The sequence below is a fragment of the Schistocerca piceifrons genome, chromosome 2, assembly GCF_021461385.2.
Source record: "Schistocerca piceifrons isolate TAMUIC-IGC-003096 chromosome 2, iqSchPice1.1, whole genome shotgun sequence".
NCBI classification, from domain to species: domain Eukaryota; kingdom Metazoa; phylum Arthropoda; class Insecta; order Orthoptera; family Acrididae; genus Schistocerca; species Schistocerca piceifrons.
Genome location: NC_060139.1, coordinates 248519573 through 248544185, shown reverse-complemented (window position 1 = coordinate 248544185; position 24613 = coordinate 248519573). Strand labels below are relative to the sequence as shown.

The window sequence follows — 24613 nt, the reverse complement described above, 5'->3', positions numbered from 1 at the left end:
AATGATGTTAGGATAGCACTGTGAAACTGGGTACTGTACAGGGGAAGTCATAAAGTAAAGAGAGTTTTCTAATTTCTTGCCGTAGAGCTTGGTAACACTGGTAGTATCCAATGCTGAAATATTGTCATCTGCAGCAATTCTACACAAGGTGTCATTCTTATTTCCGCATTAGTCGTTGTATTGTAGTAGACCGCGAAACATGGCAGTTCCATTGTCGATCTGCACCAAGGAAATGAGGGCAGTTATTAGCTTTTTGTTTGCGGAAGGTGTTAAACCTGCGGAAATTATTCGTCGAATGCAAGCGCAGAAGGGCGGTAGCTGTTTATCGTAAAGCAAGATCTACGAATGTATAGAGCGCTTCAATCGGGGACGAACTAACCTGTGTGACGAGGAAAGATCGTGCAGGCCATTGACGTCAACAACTGAGTACAATTTGGAAGTAGGCGAGGGTACGGTGGTGGAAAACAGATGAATTACAGTGGACAAAATCGCCAATACTTTACATATCAGTCATGTTTTAGCGTATTGCATCTTACACGACAGGTTAGATTTTCGGAAAGTGTGTGCAAAGTGGATACCGACAATTGTCAGCGCAGCTTAGGCGCAAAAGATAGACATATGTGTTAAACATCTGGCCCATAATCATAGCGAGGGAGATGGATTTTTTCGGCAAATCGTTACTGCAGACGATACAAGGGTGAATCATCACAAACCGGAGAGTAAGGCTGCGAGCATCGTTCGGAAACACCCATCATCAATAAGAAGTTAAGAAATTTAAACATGAACCATCAGCTGCTAAGATTATACTAACTGTATTCTGGGACATGGAAGATATGGTAGCTGTTCTTATCACCCCAAGAGGCGAAACTGTGAACAGTGAGAACTATTGTGATGTGTCGCGCATTACACTGAACCCTGCAAGCAGATCCAAACTTTGCAGAAAACTGCGAAAAGGTGTCATCCTGCAGCAACTTAATGCTCGGTCACATTCTGCCAAACGGACGACCGAAACAATAAAGGAGTTGCGATTCGAATTGCTGGAATACCCGCTATACAGTCCAGTCCTGACTACAAGCGATTTCAAATGGCTCTGAGCACTATGGGACTCAACTGCTGTGGTCATAAGTCCCCTAGAACTTAGAACTACTTAAACCTAACTAACCTAAGGACATCACACACATCCATGCCCGAGGCAGGATTCGAACCTGCGACCTGCGACCGTAGCGGTCGTGCGGTTCCAGACTGTAGTGCCTTTAACCGCTCGGCCACTCCGGCGATTTCCATATGTTTGAACCACTGAAGAAAGCGCTCAGAGGAAAAAGTTTTTCAACCAATGCAGAAGTCATTGATGTGGTGGAAAATTGGTTACAGGTGCAACCAAAAACCCTTTTTTTCCGACGGAATCAAAAACTTGTGAAACGTTGGACGAAGTGCATTGAAGTGCAGGGAGTTTATGTAGAAAAATAATGTATGTTTCAGTTTTCTATCGTTTAGAATAAATATTCCTTTTCTCGAAAGTTCCTATACTTTTCGACTGTCTCTCGTATATTATTACAAATTTAATTATGCACTGATCAGCCAGAACATTTTGACTACCGATCTGCTATCGATATAAACACGTCCAGGCGATAGCAGCAACTGGCGAGGAATGATTTCGTCAGACACATACACAGTGCATGTAGTATCAGTGAGCGTGCTATCCGTGGGCAGAAGGGGAAGGGACGTGATCTATCTGAGTTTGACTGAGGGCAGGTTGTGACGGCCCAGAAGCTTGGCACGAGCATTTCGCAAACTGCGCGACTTCTCGGGTGTTCGAGGACTGCTGTGGTGTCTTCAACAAGTGGCGAAACCAAGGTGAAACCACGTCCAGACGTCGTGGGGTTGGACGGCCATCCCTCATTACAGATGTCGGACGTCGTAGGCTGCTCAGACTGGTAAAATAGGACAGGCGGCGAACTGCGGCGGAACTAACACCAGACTTCATGCTGGGCAGAGTACAGGAGTGTCTGAGTACACAGTGCACCGAACACTTGTAACGATGGGCCTTCGCAGCCGACGACCCATGTATGTGTCAGTGTTAGCAACACGACATCGCCAACTACGACTGAAATGGGCACGTGACTATCGGCACTAGACATCTGCGCAGTGTCAAGGCGTTGCACTTTCTGATGGGGCCCTATACCTTCATCATGCCGATGGGAGCGCGCGAATCTGTTGTCTTCCAGGTGAACAGCTCCTTGCCACCTGTATACCTGGACGTCTGGCGGCGGCTCCATTATGCTCTGGGGAACATTCAGGTGGGCATCATGGCTCAAGCCATGACGACCAAGGAGCATCGCGCACTTGTTGGAGACGCGAACATTCAGCTGGGCATCACTGGGTGCAGTGGAGCTCGTCATGGCTCGAGCCATGACGACCAAGGAGTATCGCGCACTGGTTGGAGACGCGAACATTCAGCTGGGCATCAATGGGTGCAGTGGAGCTCGTCATGGCTCGAGCCATGACGACCAAGGAGTATCGCGGACTGGTTGGAGACGCGAACATTCAGCTGGGCATCAATGGGTGCAGTGGAGCTCGTCATGGCTCGAGCCATGACGACCAAGGAGTATCGCGGACTGGTTGGAGACGCGAACATTCAGCTGGGCATCAATGGGTGCAGTGGAGACTACGTACACCCCTTCATGGCGAACATGTTTCCAGACGGCAGCGGCATTTTTTAGCAAGATAATGCGCCGTGTCCCGAGGCCAGGAGTCTGATGTAATAGTTCAAGGAACACAGTCGTGAGTTCCTATTCATGTACTGGCTCCCAGACTCGCCAGATATGAACCATATATAACACATCTGGGATGTGATTGAACGCAGTGTCAGAGCTTATCATCCATCTACCAGGAATTTACGGCAATTAGACGACTTGTGTGTGCAGATTGGTGCCAACTCCCTCCAGCGACCCACCAAGGCCTCACTGCTTCCAAGCATACACGCGTCGACGCTGTTATCCGTCGCAAACGTGGACGTACCAGCTATTGGGTAGGTGGTCATAATATCGTGGCTGATCAGTGTACATGTATTTTGATTAGGTTTTTAGTTATTCACAATTTTTATACACTTTATTTGTAATACGTCCGATTGTTTCTATGTTATGAACATTGCGAGGTTTCCTAAAATATTAGAAAGTTGTGAATGTATAGTCTCAATACACATTCTTCAAAATGTCTTTTACACATCTGAGCTAATTATCAGTGAACTTACTTGCATGTATTTGCTCCACCTGGGATCTTTTCCCACGATATCATGTGCGAGGAAAGGGCTTGTTGCCATCATGACGAATACAGCTTCTCCTCCAGACGCCAGTAGCTTGTACATGTTCAGTATCGCGCTCCTGAAAAAAAAAAAAAGAAAAAAATACAGCACTTCTTTTAGTGTAATTGGTGTACACAAATTTCTTATCATTAAATTCAATAATCTTTCTAATTCTCGGGTCCACATTGCATTAAATCTAATCTGTATCGACATCTACACTCTGCAAACCATTGTGGAGTGCACGGCAGAGGGTACTTTCCACTGAAAAAGATATTAAGAGTTTCTTCCAGTTCCATTCGCGTGTAGAGCGCAGGAAGACAGAGTGCTTTCCTGCATCTGTGCACACGGTAATACTCTACCTGACCAGAAATATCAGGACATTCTTATGTAATGCGGAATCGAACACTAGATATCATGAGAGGCCGACAAACGGTATTCAGTGAGACGGAGATTATTGTGCTGTCAGTAGAGAAGCGGTAACAGACCAATGTGTTGGGCGGGAGAGCTCAGTTACTTCTAACGTAGAATAGTCTTTGGATCTCAGCTGGGGACATTTCAACCCTTCTAAGGTTGACCAAGTCGACTGTTGATGAGAGTGTGAAGCGGAAACGCGGAGGAACCACCACAGCAAAACAAGAACAGGCAGACCTTATGCACTGTCGAGCATCCCAGAGGGTGGTTGCAAAATATCGTATGAAATCAGTGGAAGGAATCACTCCTGAGTTCAAAAGTGCTACTACAATTCCAGCTAGCACAACGTCTGTGCGAAGGAAGTTAAAAAGAATGGGGTACAAGGGTCGAACAACTTCTCGCAAGTCACACATTTTTGCAGTCAGTATTAAGTGACGGTTGTGGTGGCGTAATAAGCTGCGCCACTGAACAGTTGATGACTAGAAGCTATTGATTCCGAGTGACAGTTCACGTGACATCTTGTGACAATTCATGTGTAGTGCCAACAGTGAAGTGCAGATGAGATGGTGTCACGGTATGGCGGTGTTTTACGTGGTCAGAATGCGGTCTCCTTACTGCGCCTAAGAAAACGAAAAATGGGGAGGGATACGAATGCTTTTTACAGCATTAAGTACTGCGTACAGTAGAGGAACAGTTCGGAGACGATGATGGTTTGTATCAGCATGACAATGTGTTCTGTCATAAAACAGCAATTGTGAAGCGACGGTCTCAGGGCAGTAACATTCCTGAAATGAAATGGTCGGCCCAGAATCCAGCTCTGAATTCAATGTAACACCTTTAGAATGAGTTAGTACGTTGCTCCAGATCTCAGCGTCCAATATCGTTACCTTCTCTGCTTTTGGCTCTTTAGGAAGCAGGGGCTGCCTTTCCTCAGCAGACATTCAGTCACCCCGTTGAAAGTGTTTCCAGCAGAGTTCAGAGCCGTCATAAAGGCGGTCGGTGGACTGACCCCATATTAATGTTCACTAACATTTGTCCGGATACCTTTGATCAGAGACTGTATATGTTACCTACGAGAGTGACTTGTAGGAGGTTGCAAGTATACTTCTAGATTCCACACTGATTCTTGGAACTTTGCAAACAGACTTTCGTGGGGTTGTTTGTTTCTATTTTCAAACGACTGCCTGTTGACTTTTTTTGCATCCGTGATATTCTCACATGGATCAGACAAACCTGTGACTATTCGTGCTGTTGGTTCTACGTATTCGGTATGGGTCTCTCAATCTTGAGAAACATTCTAGAATATGTAGCACGAGTGCTTTTTAAGCAGTCTTCTATGTAGACTCATTCCATTTCCCCAGTATTCCACCAATGAAGCGAAGTCTATTATCTGCATTGTTGCACTGTCTATGACAGAGGCTCATGTGACCACTCCCTTTCTTATCCTTACAAATTATTTCACCCACATGTTTGTATGGGATGACTAATTCCAATCGTGACTCACTGACGCTGAAATAGCAGGTACAACATTTGAGCGTTTTGTGAAGTGCACGATTTTACATTTAAAGCAAGTACTCTCGGGATTACATTGAAGTGGTGCCAAGATCTGGGTGCATAACTGTGCAGCTATTTAATTTCTGGTATGAAGCCATTCTTCTGCATTGGCTGTATTTTTATTCGAGACAAACATTTTATCGCATTGGAACCGAGTCTTCTACAGGAAAAAAGGATTTCGTGCAACAAACGAGTCGCTTCCACAACTTAAGGTTGTAAGAGTGCAATAAGGCTATAGGGGACCTACATAAATTTTTTTCTTTTATTAATTTGCTATGCTTATTATGTATTGTATTAAATATCGACATTCAAATACTACAAATATATCTATCTGGACATAAATTTTTCAACGTATATTTACGTATCTTTCCGAAAAGAGAACATATTTCGACTATCGAAACTGAACGATCGAATGAAAGGATCCGTAACGAGGAAACAATGGCTTTTAACGTGACGGGATGGCTGGTATGTTGGCTCCTATGTGTGAGGAGACGGATAAAACATTTAAATTGTGTATACCGCATCATGTGAACAACACAAAGTGCTTATTATTGAGAGAACTGTGAAACTGAATGAAGTTGGACCTTTATTAAGTGTGCAGGGGCGCGTATCGGTGGCCGCTGCTGAAAAAAATCTGTGTACATGATATCATATTTGATCATTACGGGGACTGTGCTGTTTTGTTTCAGTGACTGCCACCCAAACTAGCGTATCATATCAGTGACACTCACACCCCTATTGCGCGATAACACGAAACGTGATGCCCTTCTTTGCACTTTTTCGATGTCCTCCGTCAATCCTACCTGGTAAGGATCCCACATCGCGCAGCAATATTCCAGCAGAGGACGGACAAGTGTAATGTAGGCTGTCTCTTTAGTGGGTTTGTCGCATCTTCTAAGTGTTCTGCCAACAAAGCACAGTCTTTGTTTCGCCTTCCCCACAATATTATCTATTTGGTCTTTAGAATTTAAGTTGCTCATAATTGTAATTCCTAGGTCTTTAGTCGAATTGACAGCCGTTAGATTTGTGCGATTTATCGTGTACCCAAAATTTATCGGATTTCTTTCAGTACCCATGTGGATGACCTCGCACTTTTCTTTGTTTAGTGCCAATAACCACTTTTCGCACCATACTGAAATTCTCTCTAGATCATTTTGTAATTGGAACTGATCGTCTGATGATTTAACTAGACGGTAAATTACAGCCTCATCTCAAACAATCTAAGGGGGCTGCTCAGATTATCACCTAGATCATTTATGTAAGTCAGGAACAACAGAGGGCCTGTGACACTACTTTGCGGAACGCCAGATATCACTTCTGTTCTGCTCGATGATTTACCGTCTATCACTACGAACTGTGACCTCTCTGAGAGGAAATCACGAATCCACACAACTGAGACGATACTCCATATGCACGCAATTTGATTAATAGTCGCTTATGAGGAACGGTATCAAAAGCCTTCTGGAAACTAGGAATATGGAATCGATCTGACATCCTTTGTCGACAGCACTCATTACTTTATGGGAATAAAGAGCTTGCTGTGTTGCACAAGAACGATATTTTCTGAATCCGTGTTGGTTATGTATCAATAAGTCATTTTCGTCAAGGTGATTCATAATGTTCGAGTACAGTATATGCTCCAAAATCCTACTGCAAATTGAAGTCAGTGATATGGGTGTGTAATTCAATGGATTACTACATTTTCTTTCTTGAATATTGGTGTAACCTGTTCTGCTTTCCAGTCTTTAGGAACAGACCTTCCGTCAAGTGAGCGGATGTATATGATTGCTAAGAAAGGCGCTATTGTTTCTGCATACTCTGGAAGGAACCTGATTGGTATATCATCTGGACCGGAAGACTTGCCTTTGTTAAGTGATTGGAGTTGTTTCGCAACACCTAAGATATCTACTTTTATGTCACTCATGCTAACAGCTGTTCTGGTTTAGAATTCTGGAATATTTACTTCATCTTCTTTCGTGAAGGAATTACGGAAAACTGTATTTAGTAACTCCGCTTTAGTGGCAGCATCATCGGTAACATTTCATTCGCTATCGCGCTTCGAGGGGAGTGGGATGTATGCAGTTTGGAGTGAGGTGACATGGTATGTGGCAGTGATATGCTGTTTCACTGATCATAGGCATTTCTGAACGAACAAGGTACGTAATATAGTAAGTAACATTAGAGAATAATTTAAGTCGTAATATATCTTAAATATGGTCTTTGATTTGCAATTTACAGACACTGACCACATCAAAATTCGTCATTTGGAACACGATATGTGACTTTTAAACTGAGTAGCGTACCAAAATCCACCGAGGCATGCGGTAACCGGTTTCGGCCATTGAAATACAAGTTGTGGTGGCGCCACCACTGAAAAGGGGGAGCCTCCAGGTGAGGCGGAAGCGAGGGCGTCTAGAAGGTCCTCGAAGCTTCGCGTAGGAATAATTCTGGGGGAAACTAAAAGTAAGGTGCAGATTTTATGGGGAGACGTACCATGGGAACAGTTGGCGGACTCCGTACCTGGCCCTCACGGATGGGAGATGCAAAAGTAGTCCACTCAGAAACATACACTAACTAATCTTCATCAAACGAGCTGGACACAGAAGGACAAGGCGGACTGCAATCATTGTTGGTAGGCAGGTAAATGGTATCAAACGTACAATACGATTACATTTTCAGCCTGGAAAGACCAACATGTATTGTGCTGCGTGGTCCAAAGACATAATTTTTCGGATCGCATCGAGAACCTATAGTTGCGAACATAAGCATCAGCACGAGTGGCATGCGGCTGTACTCAGATGTAGTCCTGTGATGCCCTATCCCACGCCGCTTGCTCCTGAGCGAACAGGTCCTACGTATTGTTGAGTGTAGGTGGAGTCCTGATGGCATACTCCACAATATCCCACTCATTCACCATCGGCCAGAGGCTGGCGATGCGGCTGGCCCTAGCAGAGTATCAAAAAAGGTTCAAATGGCTCTGAGCACAATGGGACTTAACATCTGAGGTCATTAGTCCCCTAGAACTTAGAACTACTTAAACCTAACTAACCTAAGGACATCACTCACATTCATGCCCGAGGCAGGATTCGAACCTGCGACCGTAGCGGTTCCGGATTGAAGCGCCTAGAACCGCTCGGCCACAGCGGCCGGGTAGCAGAGTATCCGTTCTTGCGAGGCATGCTCCGGAGGTGGCTGTAGTATGAGGATGAGAGTTGTCTTGTTGAAAGAGAACATGGACAAGGGCGTGCACATACAGTCGAGCTACCGCTTTCAGTACCACATCCATGTACTGTGAACTAGAAACAGTAACGATGAATTGGAACCACAGGAGAATGCTACCCACAGTATCGCACCAGGCTGACAGGACGTGTGATAGGAGACCACAAACTGTGACGTTTTGCACTGCGGCTCCTGGCACAGTCCAGCTACTAAAACGGACTTGATGCCAATCTGCAAAGCCCCATGCTCATCGTTGCTGACACCAGGCGCGTCGGCCGCGACACCGTAGGCTTGTGAGCGACGTGTGTTACAACAGTCGGAGTACTGTGAGGCCTTTGTGATGCACCCGCCTGTCAATAGTACTAGCTCTTACGGCACGTTGCATGGTAGGCGGATAGCCCGCCAGATATAACGTATTATTGCCTTCAGATCAAATCGCGTGTGGTGGACAAACTGTCGGTGCTCCCGGCTTGTATTGCGTGTCCTGATCCTACATGTCATGCATGCATGCCTTCCTGTATCAATTGTCGGCAATGATGGACAACGGTAGCCTCTGTACGACCGACGTGGTGCGCAATAGGACGAGAGGAGCACCCAGTCACCCGCAACGCCACGGTGCGGCCGCTCTAGAACTCGTTCAGCTGGGCAATTTACGAATACTATCAGACGTGTCGCCTGACCGCAGCGCACATACAGCTGATATTTATTTATGCTATCCGCTGTCATACTGGCTGTCACAGGCATTTGGGGCCCTCTTATATCAGACTATAAGTGAGACGTCACGAGTCACTCATGGTCAATGAGTAGGTGACGAACCGTGCAAATGAAATTGGTGCCACAGCTGGTATCGTGCAACATACGAAGGCGGTATGCAGTGCATCAATTGGGTCATTCTGGATGCAGCTCTTTTTATAACAATGAGTGTACTTTTTGCAGCTAATCCTGGGATCGCTAAATTACTATAAGCAGGGTTCAGAATGAGCTTATGCAGTAGGAACATGTGTGGAGCATCAAAATATCAAAATTTTATATTTTCAGAAAATTGATATATCTGACGTCACAGTCGGCTAAATAGTTGGGGTCGCCGGTCCTTGTTCTAGGTAGATCGAGACTAGGGCTGACTGAGAACGGATCTGTCGTTAACGGCAGCTCAAATTCAATGACGCAATAAGCTTTTTGGTAGTTCTGACTTTTATAAAGTCGAAATATGAACAATCGCATAGGAAGAGTCTTTAGCTGGTGTTTACAAGTTCCACTTTTGACTGTGATTATACTTACAAAGTTCTAGATTAGATCAGATGAACAAAGTTGAAGTCATGTTATGGCGTCATATCTCACCTTGGTACCCAGAAGTGGATCTACGCTCAATATCTGGCTGTCAGCTTGCTCAGTGTTGTGTTGGATAATAGCAAATTGCCTTTTGGTCGCGACTGTGGGTGCTATTTTTATTGTATTGGAGAACATTGCGTGCTTAAGCAGTTTCAGAAGTATCCTGGCATTTTGCTTGTAAAGTCCCACGTGGCAACAATATGCTTTGCTTCGGACTGGGATCGATAGACAGCCAAATTTACGGGAGACTAGAAATTGTTGGCTACAGTGAAGCCTGCACGAATTATGGTGAACGGTACATTCATCTTTGTGTTTACATTGTTGCTAATGTACGGCAACTTAATACGAGGACACAGGGCCGCGACAACATTGTGCGTTTTTATCGGTTTCGTGTGACACTTATTTGCTGGTGTACAATCTCTCCCCAAGTTGTTTTTGGCAACGCAGAGCTTAGGTACGCTAGCCCAGTTGAAGCGCAGCGTCAGAACGAATGCCGACCAGGTAAGGGAAGATAGGTTTTAACAGATGGATGCAGTGCTGGTACAGAAGGAGTAACTGAACCATCAGACCAGTCTCTGGTATCAATAGACCATACATGGCTGTTAGCCCACTGCTCACGGCTGCAGACAGTTCGTTCTAAAATACATTATATGATTGCTTTTGTAGTCTTTCTTGTATCCGTTCTAAGTTGATGCATTAATAATTAATGGGTAAGCAGGAATAGCAGTTCAAGCAGAGGATGAATTTTTATGCATCAGTCCCACCTCCCCCCCCCGTCACTCTTCTCTCCCTCTTTCCCTGTATGAGTGTATATACGAGTTTTATCTCATGAGGGTTCTAGGCCGTTGTCCTGTTTTTTCACGTTTTTTTCAGAAATACTTAAGAGTTTCGGCCTACCATCTCTACGATGGCATCGCCAGCACCAGCTACCGGATCATCGTGACTGCACCTTGACTTTCAACCTCAACACCCTCAGCAGCATAATCATCAGTACCTGGAGCATCGCTGCAATAGCACTGCCTGTACAAGGAATGTCAACAACTGGATGCGGTCACTGTAGTTTTGACGACGATCATCTATCGGCCAGTAGCAGTCTCTCAGCCCATTCTGTTTGTGATAATGACCATCGGGTTTGTTTACCCCACAGCTTTGCCGTACTCAGTGTTTCGAGGTGCACTTGGGAAAAGGATATCGTTTGCCCACATCGATAATTGGGTCGGATAGCGTTACCCTATCTTTTTCCTTTAAGCGCGTGTCAACCCATGTTGTAAAGGGAATTTCCCGAGATCTTAAACGGCCTGTGGTATTCTGCCACTAAGTTTAACGCTACACTACGCTGCGAGTTCACCGACCTGCAGAAGGATGGAGTTCCCTAAAATTCCACTATACATATTGGGGTGAAAATGGCGTGATATCGCGGGGCACCTCAGTTGCTGTGTGGTTTGGGATATCAACCCTAAATGACATATAGGCTCGATTCTCCAGGAGAGAGATTCTGGGGAAACCCATAGTAGCGTCCTGTATCTGGACATCCGCATTCATGTGTTTGATCAAAAACGTGGGTGAGAGGGGTCTTCCAGATGATGTAGCTGGAAAAGAGGGCATTATTAATATCTAAAATAAGGACAGTTATTACTCTGTGTGGTTACTTTTAGCTTGCGAGATAAAGTACAATAAACACCCACAGTATACAAGTAAACAGCACAGGGTGATAATAATAGTGGGTATTATGAACAAGGTGGTATTTAATTCCCCACAAAACTCCAGGACGTTGCTAAATTTGAGAGGCGGAATAACTATTGTAATCCGGCACTTCACTGTTACACATTAAAAGACCCGACTTCAAAACAAGCGTTAGGCATTGTTTTGGTGTAAGATGCATCGAAGCATATGAATTTATAGAGTATTACTTAGCTGATTTTCTAGTTGACGGTCTCATTGTCTTCCGTAACGGCACAATACTCTGATCTAGTATGAAGAAAACCAACTGATGGAAGGACTGCAAAATTCAGATGGCTTCTAAAACTTACTGAATGACGTAATGTTCCTGAACTTTAAACTGTTTGTATTCAGCAGTATTTCGCACTCTGAAAAATTAGCACAAAATACTTCTGCCTTCAGCAGTTCTGCAGAAGCACACCATCATTCACAAAACCATGCTACCAAAAATGTCAATTTACAGCTAACCTCCCTCCAAGACTGTATACAACGAACAACAGAGATTTAACTTGTAAACCGAAGAGTTTACAGCTCTGACAATATTAATCGCTGGTGCATCTTTAAAAAACTTAATAAAATGAATTTACACAATTTTAAGTAAAATGTTTCAATATTAATTAAAATATGTAGAATATGAAATAATTGGTTTTATGAAGATGTATTTATCCGAAGTCATTTTTATATAACATATCGTTACCTCCTGGTATCATAAGATTCTTACTGTATCACTGGCTCGATTGCATTACACCATATGTCTATTCAAGTATACAGACGGAATGAATGTAGGTAAGAGAAGTACAATAATGAAATTCAGAACATTCAGGAAAGAGTTGTTGTATTCTTTCGCTTCACCAAATTTGCTAGTCGGCGTCAAAGGCAGATATGTTGTTCATCGCTCAGGGAAAAAAAACGGAATACTGCAGCCCATTCTATATTAGTGCTAGTTAATGAAAATGTACTAGTAGAAGATTAAATTGAGAAAAGACTACAAAATATTTTTGTTTCTTTGTTCCATGAGCTATACAGTCAATAGACTAAGTAGGAGGCGAGACGGCGGTTTCCACCGCTGCACGAGGAATTTGCGTCGGTGAATGTAATCTTCCCGGAGTCGACGGCCATGCAGAAGAATAAGATGCCTTATAGTGCATTTCACTGTTGTGTTTACTCGTACAACAATGTAAAAAAAGAAAAATATTGCACGTGGTGAAATATGTCCAGTTCTGATCTAGCCACGATTGCTTTTGCACACAGTAATGTGCACGTTGTTCTGTGCTGTAAGTACGTTCGATACGTTGAAGATAACAAATGGTTCAAAAGGCTCTGAGCACTATGGGACTTAACTTCTGAGGTCATCAGTCCCCTATACTTAGAACTACTTAAACCTAACTAACCTAAGGACATCACATACATCCATGCGCGAGGCAGGATTCTAACCTGCGACCGTAGCGGTCGCGCGGTTCCAGACTGCAGCGCCCAGAACCGCTCAGCCACTCCGGCCGGCTGAAGATAACAGAAATGTGTTTTTGTAATGACATATTTTGAAATAACCTAAATGAAGAAATTTCTGAAAAATATCCACTGAGGAAATAGTTTAACGAGCTGATAATGCTGATTTAAAACAAAAGGGATCATAATGAACACGAACTTTAAAATACCAGCTAAAATTAAACTGAGATTAACTATCTGCTTGTCAGAAACCATTGCACCCTGGGCCATCGCCAAAGCTATAGCTGTCGTAGGTTAAATCTGGCTGACGTAGCAACGCAATCAACCGCGCTATTAACGAACAACATTCTATCGGAAGATCTTGATATGGCAGCCAGCCAGGATTCGCAATTGTCAGAATAAAGATACTTTGTAAAAACAGTGGTCTGGCAAGCTGCACAGTTCCGTACTTACGAAACAAGTCGCCAAGAACAGTCGACTTGTTTCGCTATTAATAAATGCAATCATCTTTTTCCTCTCGACCTTGTATTATACTGAACAGCCAGGGAAAATGGTACACCTGCCTAGTATCGCGTAGGGCCCCCGCGAGCATGCAGAAGTGCCGCAACACGACGTGGCATGGACTCCACTAATATCTGAAGTAGTGCTCGAGGGAATCCTACAGGGCTGGCTATAAATCCGTAAGAGTACGAGAGGAGTGGAGATCTCTTATGAACAGCACGTTACAAGGCACCCGAGATATGCCCAAGAAAGTTCATGCCTGGGGAGTTTGGTGGCCAGAGGAATTGTTTAAACTCAGAAGAGTGTTCCTGGAACCACTCTGTAGGAATTCTGGACGTGTGAGGTGTGTCGCATTGTCCTGCTGGAATTGCTCAAGTCCGTCGAGATGCAGAGTGGACATGAATGGATGCAGGTGATGAGACAGGATGCTTACGTACGTGTCACCTGTCACAGTCGTATCTAGACGCATCAGAGGTCCCACATCACTTCAACTCCACTTGCCCTACACCATTACAGAGCCTCCACTAGCTTGAACAGACCCTGCTGACACACAGAGCCCATGGATTCATGGGGTCGTCTCCATACCAGTACACGTCCATCCGATTGACACAATTTGAAACGAGACTCGTCCGACCAAGCACCATGTTCCCAGTCATCAACAGTATAATGTCGGTATTGACGGGCCCAGGCGAGGCGTAAAACTTTCTGATGTGCAGTCATCAAGGGTACACGAGTTGGCTTTCGGCACCGAAAGCCCTTATCGATGATGTTTCGTTGAATGGTTCGCACGCTGACATTTATTGATGGCCCAGCATTGAAATCTGCAGCAATTTGCGGAAGGGTTGCACTTCTGTCATGTTGAACGATTCTCTTCAGTCCTCGGTAGTCCCGTTCTTGCAGAATCTTTTTCCTGGTGCAGCGATGTCGGAGATTTGATGTTTTACCGGATTCCTGACTTTCACGGTACACTCGTTAGTCGAACTATTCAAAAGCATATAACCCAAGCGGCCATCTAGTTTCCTCGTCTTTCGCCCGTCTATTGTATTGTATTGTATGCATGTGGACGGAGGGACTTCGTCCCAGCCATAGCCCTCAGTGGATCACAACCCCACAAAGGCTACAGCAGTCCACTCACCCCACCGCCGTCCCACACCGAACCCAGGGTTGTTGTGCGCTTCGGTCCCCAGTGGACCCCCCCCCCCCCCCCCCCCCCGCCCAGGGACGTCTCATACCAGACGAGTGTAACCCCAATGTTTGCGTGGTAGAGCAATTATGGTGTACGCGTACGAGGAGATAGTGTTTACCCAGAAATCGCCGACATAGCATTCGCCGAGGCAGATGGAAAACCGCCTTAAAAACCACCCACAGGCTGGTCAGCACACCGGACCTCGACACTAATCCTCCGGGCGGGTTCGTGCTGGGGACCAGCGTGCCGTCCCGCCCGGAAAGCAGTGCGTTAGAGCTCACGTCTAACAGGGCGGACCTCTCCAACCTACAGTACATACACAGGTGTGATAAGTCTTGCTCTCGTACACTGCGTTCCTCAAGAGTTTCCGAGAACTCGAGATTCAGAGTTCTGTGAGAGTGTTTTAATTCACTTCGCAAAATATGAGACAGATGATCACGAGTCAGTAGCTAACATTCTGTAAGAAAAGATCTGTAAAGAAGCAGCGAAGCCTAAAGCTAAGTGTCCCTTTCCGCTGTAACGCCAAGTAGATAAGTAAGTATTTTCAGCAAAGAGAAACAGAGTGAGGCATACGAAGATATTACGACATATAATTCTACTTAATGCGCAACGACAATCTCCACTTTCTGGACGACCTCCAACGATACAGCCAGTTGGATTGGTCTGGTAATTTCTCTCCACGCCGGAATAGTGAAAATAGCAGTCTGATAATCACCGTGCAACGACTTGTAAGTCCTTTACGCTTGAATTTTTCCACATTGTCGGCTCAAGACATCTTCTTGGAGAAGAACGATGTTGCCGATTCTGATTTTGCATCTTCGGCTACGTTCTGAATTGATAAAAACTCTTGGGTAACGGTAAGTAATATTTTGTCCAACGAGTCTATAAGTCTTCTGTTAGTCTCTGCTGACACTTGAATTCTTTCAGTTGACTTTGAGAGCTCGTTCCCTCTCAGTAAAGTAGCGAATCCCCCCACTATTAGAAAGCGCGCTGACGTGAGCACTTCGTTATCACTCTGGGAGATAGCTCTCGAGCGAGTTGAGTCCAGCTTCGATGCTTATAACAGTTTGAAGTCTCTCGTCGTCCAGCTTACTTCGCCCGAGTGCTTTATGAAGGCATCGTTTTACTGAAACAACGATTCCTTCCAACCAAGCAGCACGTAGAGCGCTGAACTTCCTGGAGATACACCTTTGGGTGATAGATTCGTGGGTTCGATCAGACGTAAGGGTTTCCCAAAGTTCCAATATTTGTCGGTGAGCTGTTTGGGTGGTCTTGGCCTCGTCACTGTAAATACACTACGCGACACAATTAAAGTGTCACGTTTCTGAAACCTCGTCATTTTCTCCCATTACGACGCAGAAAATAGAAATTTGGTTCGAGGATGCCTACAGTCTTCCCAAAGCAAAGTGTCGACACTTGCGGAAAAAAGGTCGCACCTCAGAAGTTCATGTGGTGTGTAATGTGGATTAATGGTGTCACATTGGCACTAAACTCCATCACGATTTTGACCAACCCCACCCTTGAATGTGGCACACGATGGGAAGGTCGTCACATCCCCCTTTACCAACATCTCATCCATTCTCCTGAAGTCTCTGCGATGGAGGTCAGAACCGGACTCATACGAGTTCGAATCATTATGTCTTCCTATGGATGGTCGAGGAAAACATTTCAGACACACCACCGCTCAGAATTCACACAAAAAAGTCTCAGGAGGTGGCACAAAGGATGTGAATGAAAGCGCCCCTGCTCCTGTGGTGTGGTTCCACACATTTCGCACTCGAAAACGACAGTTTACAGTGCATCCATGATATGGCCTCGATCAAATGTTATAACATTGCGCGTCTCACTAATCCTAGATCTGAGTGACACTGTGATGGCCAACATAAACCTGTGGACATCTCTATCTAGTTGAACTAATCCATCCGCCTGGCAGCAGGCAAGCGCGGATGCAGGGCTCATTTAAGGTGGGCGGAGTTTTTCAGTGGGTATCGCCCCATCTCCCCTCAAACATATCATCATCCCATCACAACCACGTGTAAAGTTCCTTCGTTGATTGAGATTTTAATAATAATAAAAATGAAATAGTTAAAATGTTTTAGTACTATCACAATAATTTGTTTACATCAGGGGTTAGTGATGTACTTTTGCCTCTTGGGGTTGGGACATTATGACCGATATCCATATAACCCTCTCACCCCTCCCCCAGTGGAACCAGCTCCTGGCAACGGGAACGCTCTCTCTCTCTCTCTCTGTGCAACACAACATTTACCTCTGAGATGCTCATGAGTGTAGATAAAATGACATCTCATTGACTGAAGATGACATGAGACTGGCTCACCTGTTGTCTGGTATCCAGTGCATGGAGTACACAGTGAATATTTTTCCGTAAGGTGCATGTTCCCACGCCCGAGTCTGCTCCAAGTGGCGAGATGCCGCGTCGTACACGTCATACTGTATGACGCCTGGGAGTGCGTTGTGCTTGTCGGCGTGCTTCAGCATGGCCGGGCTCACGTCCGTCGCGATGAGTCTCACGCCTCTGGGAAGCCGTGCCGCTATCACCTGCCGCGAGAAAAGGGAGTTCACGGATTCTGAGACACATATCAGCGAATAAAAATTTATTCTATAGTGCTTGTACGAGAAAGTTTTTTGGTCAGCGTGTGTTTCTGGTCATCGCAAAAGGGGGTGTAACCAAAACGCAAAGGAAGTTACTACAAATGCTATGAATTCGGCAATGAAACGTAAAGAAACGCCTGGGGCTAGTTTTGTTGGATTCCAGTGCGGGGAAGAGACAGGAATAGACTCCTAGTGTGGAATTTTTTATTGCTACACCGAATGTGAGGCACTTTGACTTCTTCCGGAAGCTCGTTCATTTGCTTTGCCTGTGAATGTAAGCGATAATACCACAAGAGATTAACAGTGTAGGTCTGAGAAATTGACTGGTTTTCCCTTCTAATTCGTGGGTGCTGAATGATCCAGGTTTTGGTTGTCGGGCTGGATTTCTCTTGTGATACGCCAGCCTTTATCGAAATCCTTGAAGACTTGTTATTATTCTGTGGCTTCCTATAATCTTCTACAGATTCAATTATGGAAAAATAATCGAAATATATGCAAAGAATTACCGAACATTACTCTCAGTTGATAAATCTAGATCTAGCAAAAGATATCGAGTATGTTATGGATACTCTTAGTCATTCTTTCATAGATTTCAGCAAAGTTAATTTGAAAGAAGCATTTCTCCACAAAGGGAAGAAGTTTCTTCTCATTCCATATGCTGTTAATTTGAAGAACAAACACGAGAATTTTAAAGTGCTACTCACACTTATCAAGTATGAGAGTGTATGAAGAGATAACTAGGTAACTGCAATTCTTCTCGGCGTTGAGTTTCGGTACACAAAGCACGGCTGGGACAGAGGACACAGAAAAAAACGCTATTAGACAAAAACTGACCTTCTCGTAATGAACTCCCAGCTGGGCAGAAGAATATAGTGAACGTCCTCTTTATTAACTCCAAAAATGTGTGTCTAGATCTACTGCACGTTAAATACTGTCTTGTTAAAGTCCTTGTGAAATACGTGGACAAAGCTTCAAGTGTATTCATGTACTTGCAATAGACGTTTTCGAGGATCAGTAAATCAAAAATTAAAGGAGAGAATATTGTAGGCCCGCAAAGTTATTGATTTAATGTCTGAATAACATTTCCTCGATTTATTAGTGACACTGAAAAAAAGGCATGACTGTCTTTCAGGAGTGTCTGCAAGAACTTTGGAAGGCAGCCACAGGGCAGAGAACTACAACGATATTGCCCAAGAATTACTGAGATCATACCAACTAATGGGCTCTAACATGTCACTTGAATTGCATTTCTGGAATGATCATTAGGACTGCTTCCTGATAACCTTGACGTTTTTAGAGACGAACAAGAAGAACGGTTCCAGTAGGACATTTCTCAAGTGGAAAAGGCGTCATCAAGGCAAATGGAGACCCGCGATGTCGTCCGACTACTGCAGGTCCAAATGAAGCGATGTTTTTGTTCCTGATTAGGAAGGAACCATTTTTTGGTATGATTATTTTCTTTACTCTTATGTCACTTGTTTCTTCGATTCCTTTGCATATCGACAAAGCTTTTTGCTGTTTCCTTTGGAAAGGCTTAATGCGACAGATGTCATTTTGCCAGAAGCACGAAACAGATTGGGATTTACAAAAACAATTACTATATGAGAAGTATGGTTGGCACAGAAAGTCTGATATCAAGGGACGAATTGTCTTCCAGAAACGGTGTATACTGTTCCTGCACAACTGAAAAATGCGGCTTTCAGTAGATCAGTGTAATCAGGAAAAGAGGTCCACCCCGAGGGGGAGAAGCGACAACAAGCCATCACCAAGCACCCAGATACGTGTCTGGCTCATGCACATTGCATGAAAGCCACACTGGCTGCTCATCATTGGGCAATGAGATACACTAATTTCCTCTACGTAATATCTGCCTCCCAGTGTTCCATTCGCCTGTAACGACTAACAGCCAGAGAAATAAGCATCAGATTATCATTCAAACAATACACACACTACTGTTTTTATGTTAATGTGTGATGGTACTATGTTAACTGTTTGAAGTGAAACACTTCAGAGTTAGGGTTCATTGGCTTCCTTTGGCTCATGGTAAAATATGTCATACGTTATGAATGAAAACAAATAGCCATGTCTAAACTTCTACAATATTTTTTTAAGTAACTGATTTCCGGCTGTTAGGCCGTCATCGGGCACTAAGATATTTGTGACCGCGAATTTTTCATATCAAAGATTGTAAACTAGGTGCGTTCAGAGACTCATAAACGACAGATATTAACGTAGAATACAACAATAAAGTAAGAAAAATTATTTCTATAAAAATAGTTGAGTAAAAACAATTTAGTTCAAATCAAATATATGACTTAATTAATGGTTTAGATAACAAATTCCAACAACTGTTCAGAGACGAAAAAGCAAACTGATGAAAATCCAGTAATCTTTGGTCACTTGTTACGAAGTTAAGACTGTAAAAGATAGTACTGTTTCAGATAAGTATTACATTAAAAGTGAGATAAATGATGAGAGTAGCCTGGTAAGTGAAACAACAGCAATTATATGTAGTAGAATTATAGGGAAACTGAAAAAAAGGTAATTGAAGTAAAGTATGGGCCATATAAGTAGAACAGTAATTTACAAAGTAGTTTGGTTGGAGTTGTTTGCAGCATCTGCAGTTAAATGTGGTGAGTAAGAGAACTCTCTCTAATCATCCAGTACCACGTTTGCGAAACTGAAATATGTTTATTCATTCCCATTATCTCATGACGGTTCATCTTCTTTTCTTTTATATATATATATATATATATATATATATGACTTCATGCTGCACATTGTAACTATGGTCTTCATTAAGTCTCCAACTTCTTTGGTGTTCCGTCATGTAGTTGGATATTGCCCTGCTAAGCTGGCCTTTGCAGAATTCGCGCAGTTACAAGTGATTTTGTATATTCTAAAGCTGATTTGGTGTCCTTATAATTGTATAAAATGTGTTCCGTAATGTTGTACACGTAAGATTTAAGTTTCCTCTCTACATTCGGAGCGACTTTTCTTGAATCTGGACTTGTGTATATTTATTTGAGGTGTGTGTCGAACGCAGGGCAAGGAAGAATGCAGAACTCCTGTTTTTCTTTTTCTACGCAGTATGAAGTCTATCAAGGCAAGAGTAAAACCATAGCTTGATATTGTTTGCTTAATTTTGCGTGGAATTTATCACACACAGTTATCTAAGCTAAATAGTTTGTACAGGATAGGAAAAATAAAGCCACTGATGTCAATGAGCAGGAGAACTGCCCATCACAGAAACCGCTGGAAACCTCGATTTCGATGCCCCAATCGGTTGCTATTACATGTCTGAGTCAAGTGTAATCACGTTTTTGGATTCTCAGTCCCTCATTTTTTCAGATGAGGCCTAGTTCAGCCTGTTGGCGCAGATGAGGTCAGAGAACATGCTACATTACGCATCAGAAACTCCACGTCCATACGTCGAAGAGCTTTTATAAAATCTGTAGGTAGGTGTTTTTTGCGATATGCCTAGTATCTGCATCTTAAACGTTTGTTTCAGGTAATCGTTAGTGATGACTGCTATGTCCAGAAACTGTGCAATCCATATCTGGATCAACTCACAGAAGATGAACGAATGTATGGATATTTTCAGCGAGACGGAGCAATTGGACATACTATCTTGATAACCCTGTCACGACTGCATGAGATGTTCGGTGAGCAGGAGGAAGTCGGCAGAGGCAGAGGTATCTCCTAGCCACCTCGATCGCCTGGTCTATGTCCCTATGATTTTTATCTGGGGGTGAACCTGAAGGGTCAGATGTACTCAAATAATACTCACGCATACTGCAACAGCTACGGCAGAGCACTATTGCTGCTATCCCTAAGACAGAGCTACTACTCGTGTCTCTCAGTTTGATAAACCGAACACGGTGCTGCGACGACTTCAACGGCGGCCACTTTCGGTATCTCCTGTGATGTTCATTAACAAAAGTCAATCGTTTGTCAGTCTTATTGTACATATTTTCTGTGTCAGTTGTATTCTTCACATTTTTATCGAAGTAATTCTTCTCACTTTAGTGTTATATGTAACGTTATTAACTGTCTTCTTTCGCAGTCAACTATGAGACTCTTTGGATTACCTAGTTTAAAATCTATAAAATTCACGGTCATCTTTGTACCTGATGACTGCATAACAATCGAAAACCGGTTGATTAAATAAATATTGTGAAATATTATGCAATTGCTGTCATTCAAAATGACTTGAGAGTGGCTTGCTAATCACCTTTGTGGAGAGTATCATAAATTTAGCTGTGGCGCAAAATAGATTCAGTATCTGATGAAAATTATCCGGACAATACTATGTAATGCTGTATTGACCACTAGACATCAGGAGAATGGTACGCGCTTGCATAAACCGAAGCGGGTGGTACAGTGTTGTGAGTACAGAAAAACTAACGGCAGAGCGGTTCCGTTAGGACAGCTCAGTGATTCGAACGTGAACTAGCCATTTGATGTCATCGAGTAATAGATCCATCACGGACGTTACAACGCGTCTAAAGCTGCCCAGGTCGAAATGTTGGAGATGTAACTGTGAAGTGGAAACATGAAGAAACAACCAGAGATAAACGAGCGGCATGCCTACCTCACGTATTGACCGACAGGGTCTTCGTGTTTTGCGTAGAATGGTCGTAAAAAATCGCTTTAAATCAGTGGAAAGAGTCTCTCGTCAGCTTCAAAGCGCAATCAGCAGTCCATCTAGCACAGCCACTGTGCTTAGGGAGTTAAAAAGAATGGAGTGTCTGAGATACTGCACTGCAGTAAAAGCAACGAGACACAATGATCGAGAAATTCGTCATAAGCCTTAAATTTCTAAAATCAATACTGACCGAAATGTTTGGAAATTTGTGGTAAGACCTTATGGGACCAAACTGCTGAGGTCATCGGTCCCTAAGCTTACGCATTATTTAATCTAACTTAAACTAACTTACACTAAGGACAACACACACACCCATGCCCGAGGGAGCGCTCGATCCTCCGACGAGGGAGGGGGGGGGGGGATACTGAGCGACGGTTGGGGTTTTGTAAAGAGTGATGCCAGTAGGTAGTGGATGACTTGAAACGAATGATCCTGGGTCATGAATCACGCTATTCCTGTGGCATTCTAATGGAAGAGTCTACGTTTGGAGAATGCCTGGAGAGCGTGATGTACTCTCACGTAAAGAGCTAACAGTGAAATACAGCGGAGGTTTTATTACGGTATGGGTATGCATTTCGTGATTAGGGCGTGATAGCTATATTGCTCTTAAAAACCTCTAAATGCGGAAGGATATGAACTAATTTTACAGCAGTATTTTTTTGTAAATAAAAATGCCTTGCCTTGCTGCACTGTGTTTTATTTTCCCAGATGCGTTTCGTCTTTTTTCACTTTAAGGCGTCATCAGTGGGTTCTATAATGATAAAATTATGATACACTTTTCTTTTGATAAGTATTATTCGTAGATTATAAAACTGTGTGTGTGTGTGTGTGTGTGTGTATGTGTGTGAGTGTGTGTGTGTGTGTGAGAGAGTGAGTGAATGAATGAGAGAGAGAGACTAAATATGCACGGATTTTTCTTGGTTTAAATGTCTTGTGGAAAGGTTCATGGACACGTGAGTGGAAAGAGAGTTGGGAGGTATTATTATTATGATCCTCTGTTGTATTGTTACTCTATTATTTTATCTATTAGTGTAAACAATGAGTTGTTTGGTATACTTACTTGATAATTCAACAGGGTTTACTCTTCTGCCTTGGTTTTCTGTATGTGATAATTTTCTTTCAGAGTTAGGAGGTGTTTTTTATTGTTGATTCTAATTATTTTCATGTCTTGTTCTCTAGTGGTTGGTTTGTGATTGGGTTGTCTTAGGTGTTCTGCAGATGTGGAGTGGTTTGTCCTGAACTTCTAGGCTCTCATGAGTTCTTTGTATCTGACATCAAATGTTCTGCCTCTCGGAAGACTCACAGTGCATCAAAACAATAAGTGCAAACAAAATAAAAAGTGGGAAGACACACAAAAAACTAGTACGTAACTTCCTGACAGATTAAAACTGTGTGCCGGACCGAGACTCGAACTCGGGACCTTTGCCTTTCGCGGGCAAGTGCTCTACCAACTGAGCTACCGAAGCACGACTCACGACCCATCCTCACACCTTCAATTCTGCCAGTACCTCGTCTCTTACCTTCCAAACTTCACAGAAGCTCTTCTGCGAACCTTGCAGAACTAGCACTCCTGGAAGAAAGGAAGACTTTCCCGTGAAAGGCAAAGGCCCAGTGTTCGAGTCTCGGTCCAGCACACAGTTTTAATTTGTCAGGAAGTTTCATTTCAGCGCACATTCCACTGCAGAGTGAAAATCTCATTCTGGAAACGTGTACGTGTTTTATGTTTCGTAAATAGAGCGGTAATGCGACCTCCAAGTGGCCAGATGAGAGGAGTCACTAATGCCAGCTAAATGCAGGAAGAGCCGTAAGTAATCACTTGTTTACATAAAAAGCGAGCAGTAAACTGTTTTATAATCTGCGAGTAATACATATCAAAACAAAAGTGTATCATAACTGTATCATTATAGTTCCCACTGATACTGCCTTAAAGTGAGAAAAAGGCGAAACGCGTCTGGAAAAATGAAACACAGTGCAGCAAGAGAAAGCGTTTTTATTTACAAAACAAATGTTTCTGTGCTCCCTGCGGAGGATGGCCACGCAAAGAAAAAGAAACTCGTCATTTTACAGCACTGTGCACTGAGTACAGTACAGGAACAGTACGGAGACGTGATCGTTTCTATCGATATAAAGATGTACCCCGTCATAAAGCAGTATCTGTGAGACAATGGATTGTGGACAATAAAATTCCTAAAATGGAATGGCCTGGCCAGATCCCTGACGTGAACCCACTGGAACATATATGGACTGAGTTAGAAGGCAGACTTCGCTTCATAGCCAGTGTCCAACATCACTACCTAGCCTTGTTTCGGTTCTTGAGGAACAATTTGCTGTCATTCCTCTACAGACATTTACACACCTCACTGAAAATGTCCCAACAGAATTGGAGCCGTCATAAAGGAGAAGAGTGGACACAACCCCATATTAATGTCCACTAATAGGTGTCCGTATACTTTTGATCAGATTGTGTAATTTTTGTGGAAGTGTGAGAAATTACGAGGTACTCTAGTCAGTGTGGCTGGTGCTCCTGAACCGTTTACTTCTAATGTTTACGAGCCGATAAATATGTGACTAAGCCACATGTCCACAACATCATTTCTTCCAGGAGCGGTAGTCAGCATAACTTCCGTGAAGTTTGGAAGGTGGTACTGGAGAAGTGAATCTGTGAGGGTGAGTCGTGTGTCGTGCT

The 24613-nt window shown here is 43.6% G+C and overlaps 1 protein-coding gene across 1 annotated transcript in view; it reads right to left on the bottom strand.

The window, feature by feature from the left end:
* LOC124777671 (juvenile hormone acid O-methyltransferase-like) overlaps positions 1-24613 on the bottom strand; it is a 68581-nt gene that overhangs the window by 26042 nt on the left and 17926 nt on the right. The window contains exons 3-4 of the mRNA XM_047253152.1: positions 17005-17225; positions 3251-3380 (exon numbers count right to left, since the gene is read on the bottom strand). Coding sequence (XP_047109108.1) covers positions 3251-3380; positions 17005-17225 — 351 coding nt within the window. The remainder of the gene's footprint in view (positions 1-3250; positions 3381-17004; positions 17226-24613) is intronic.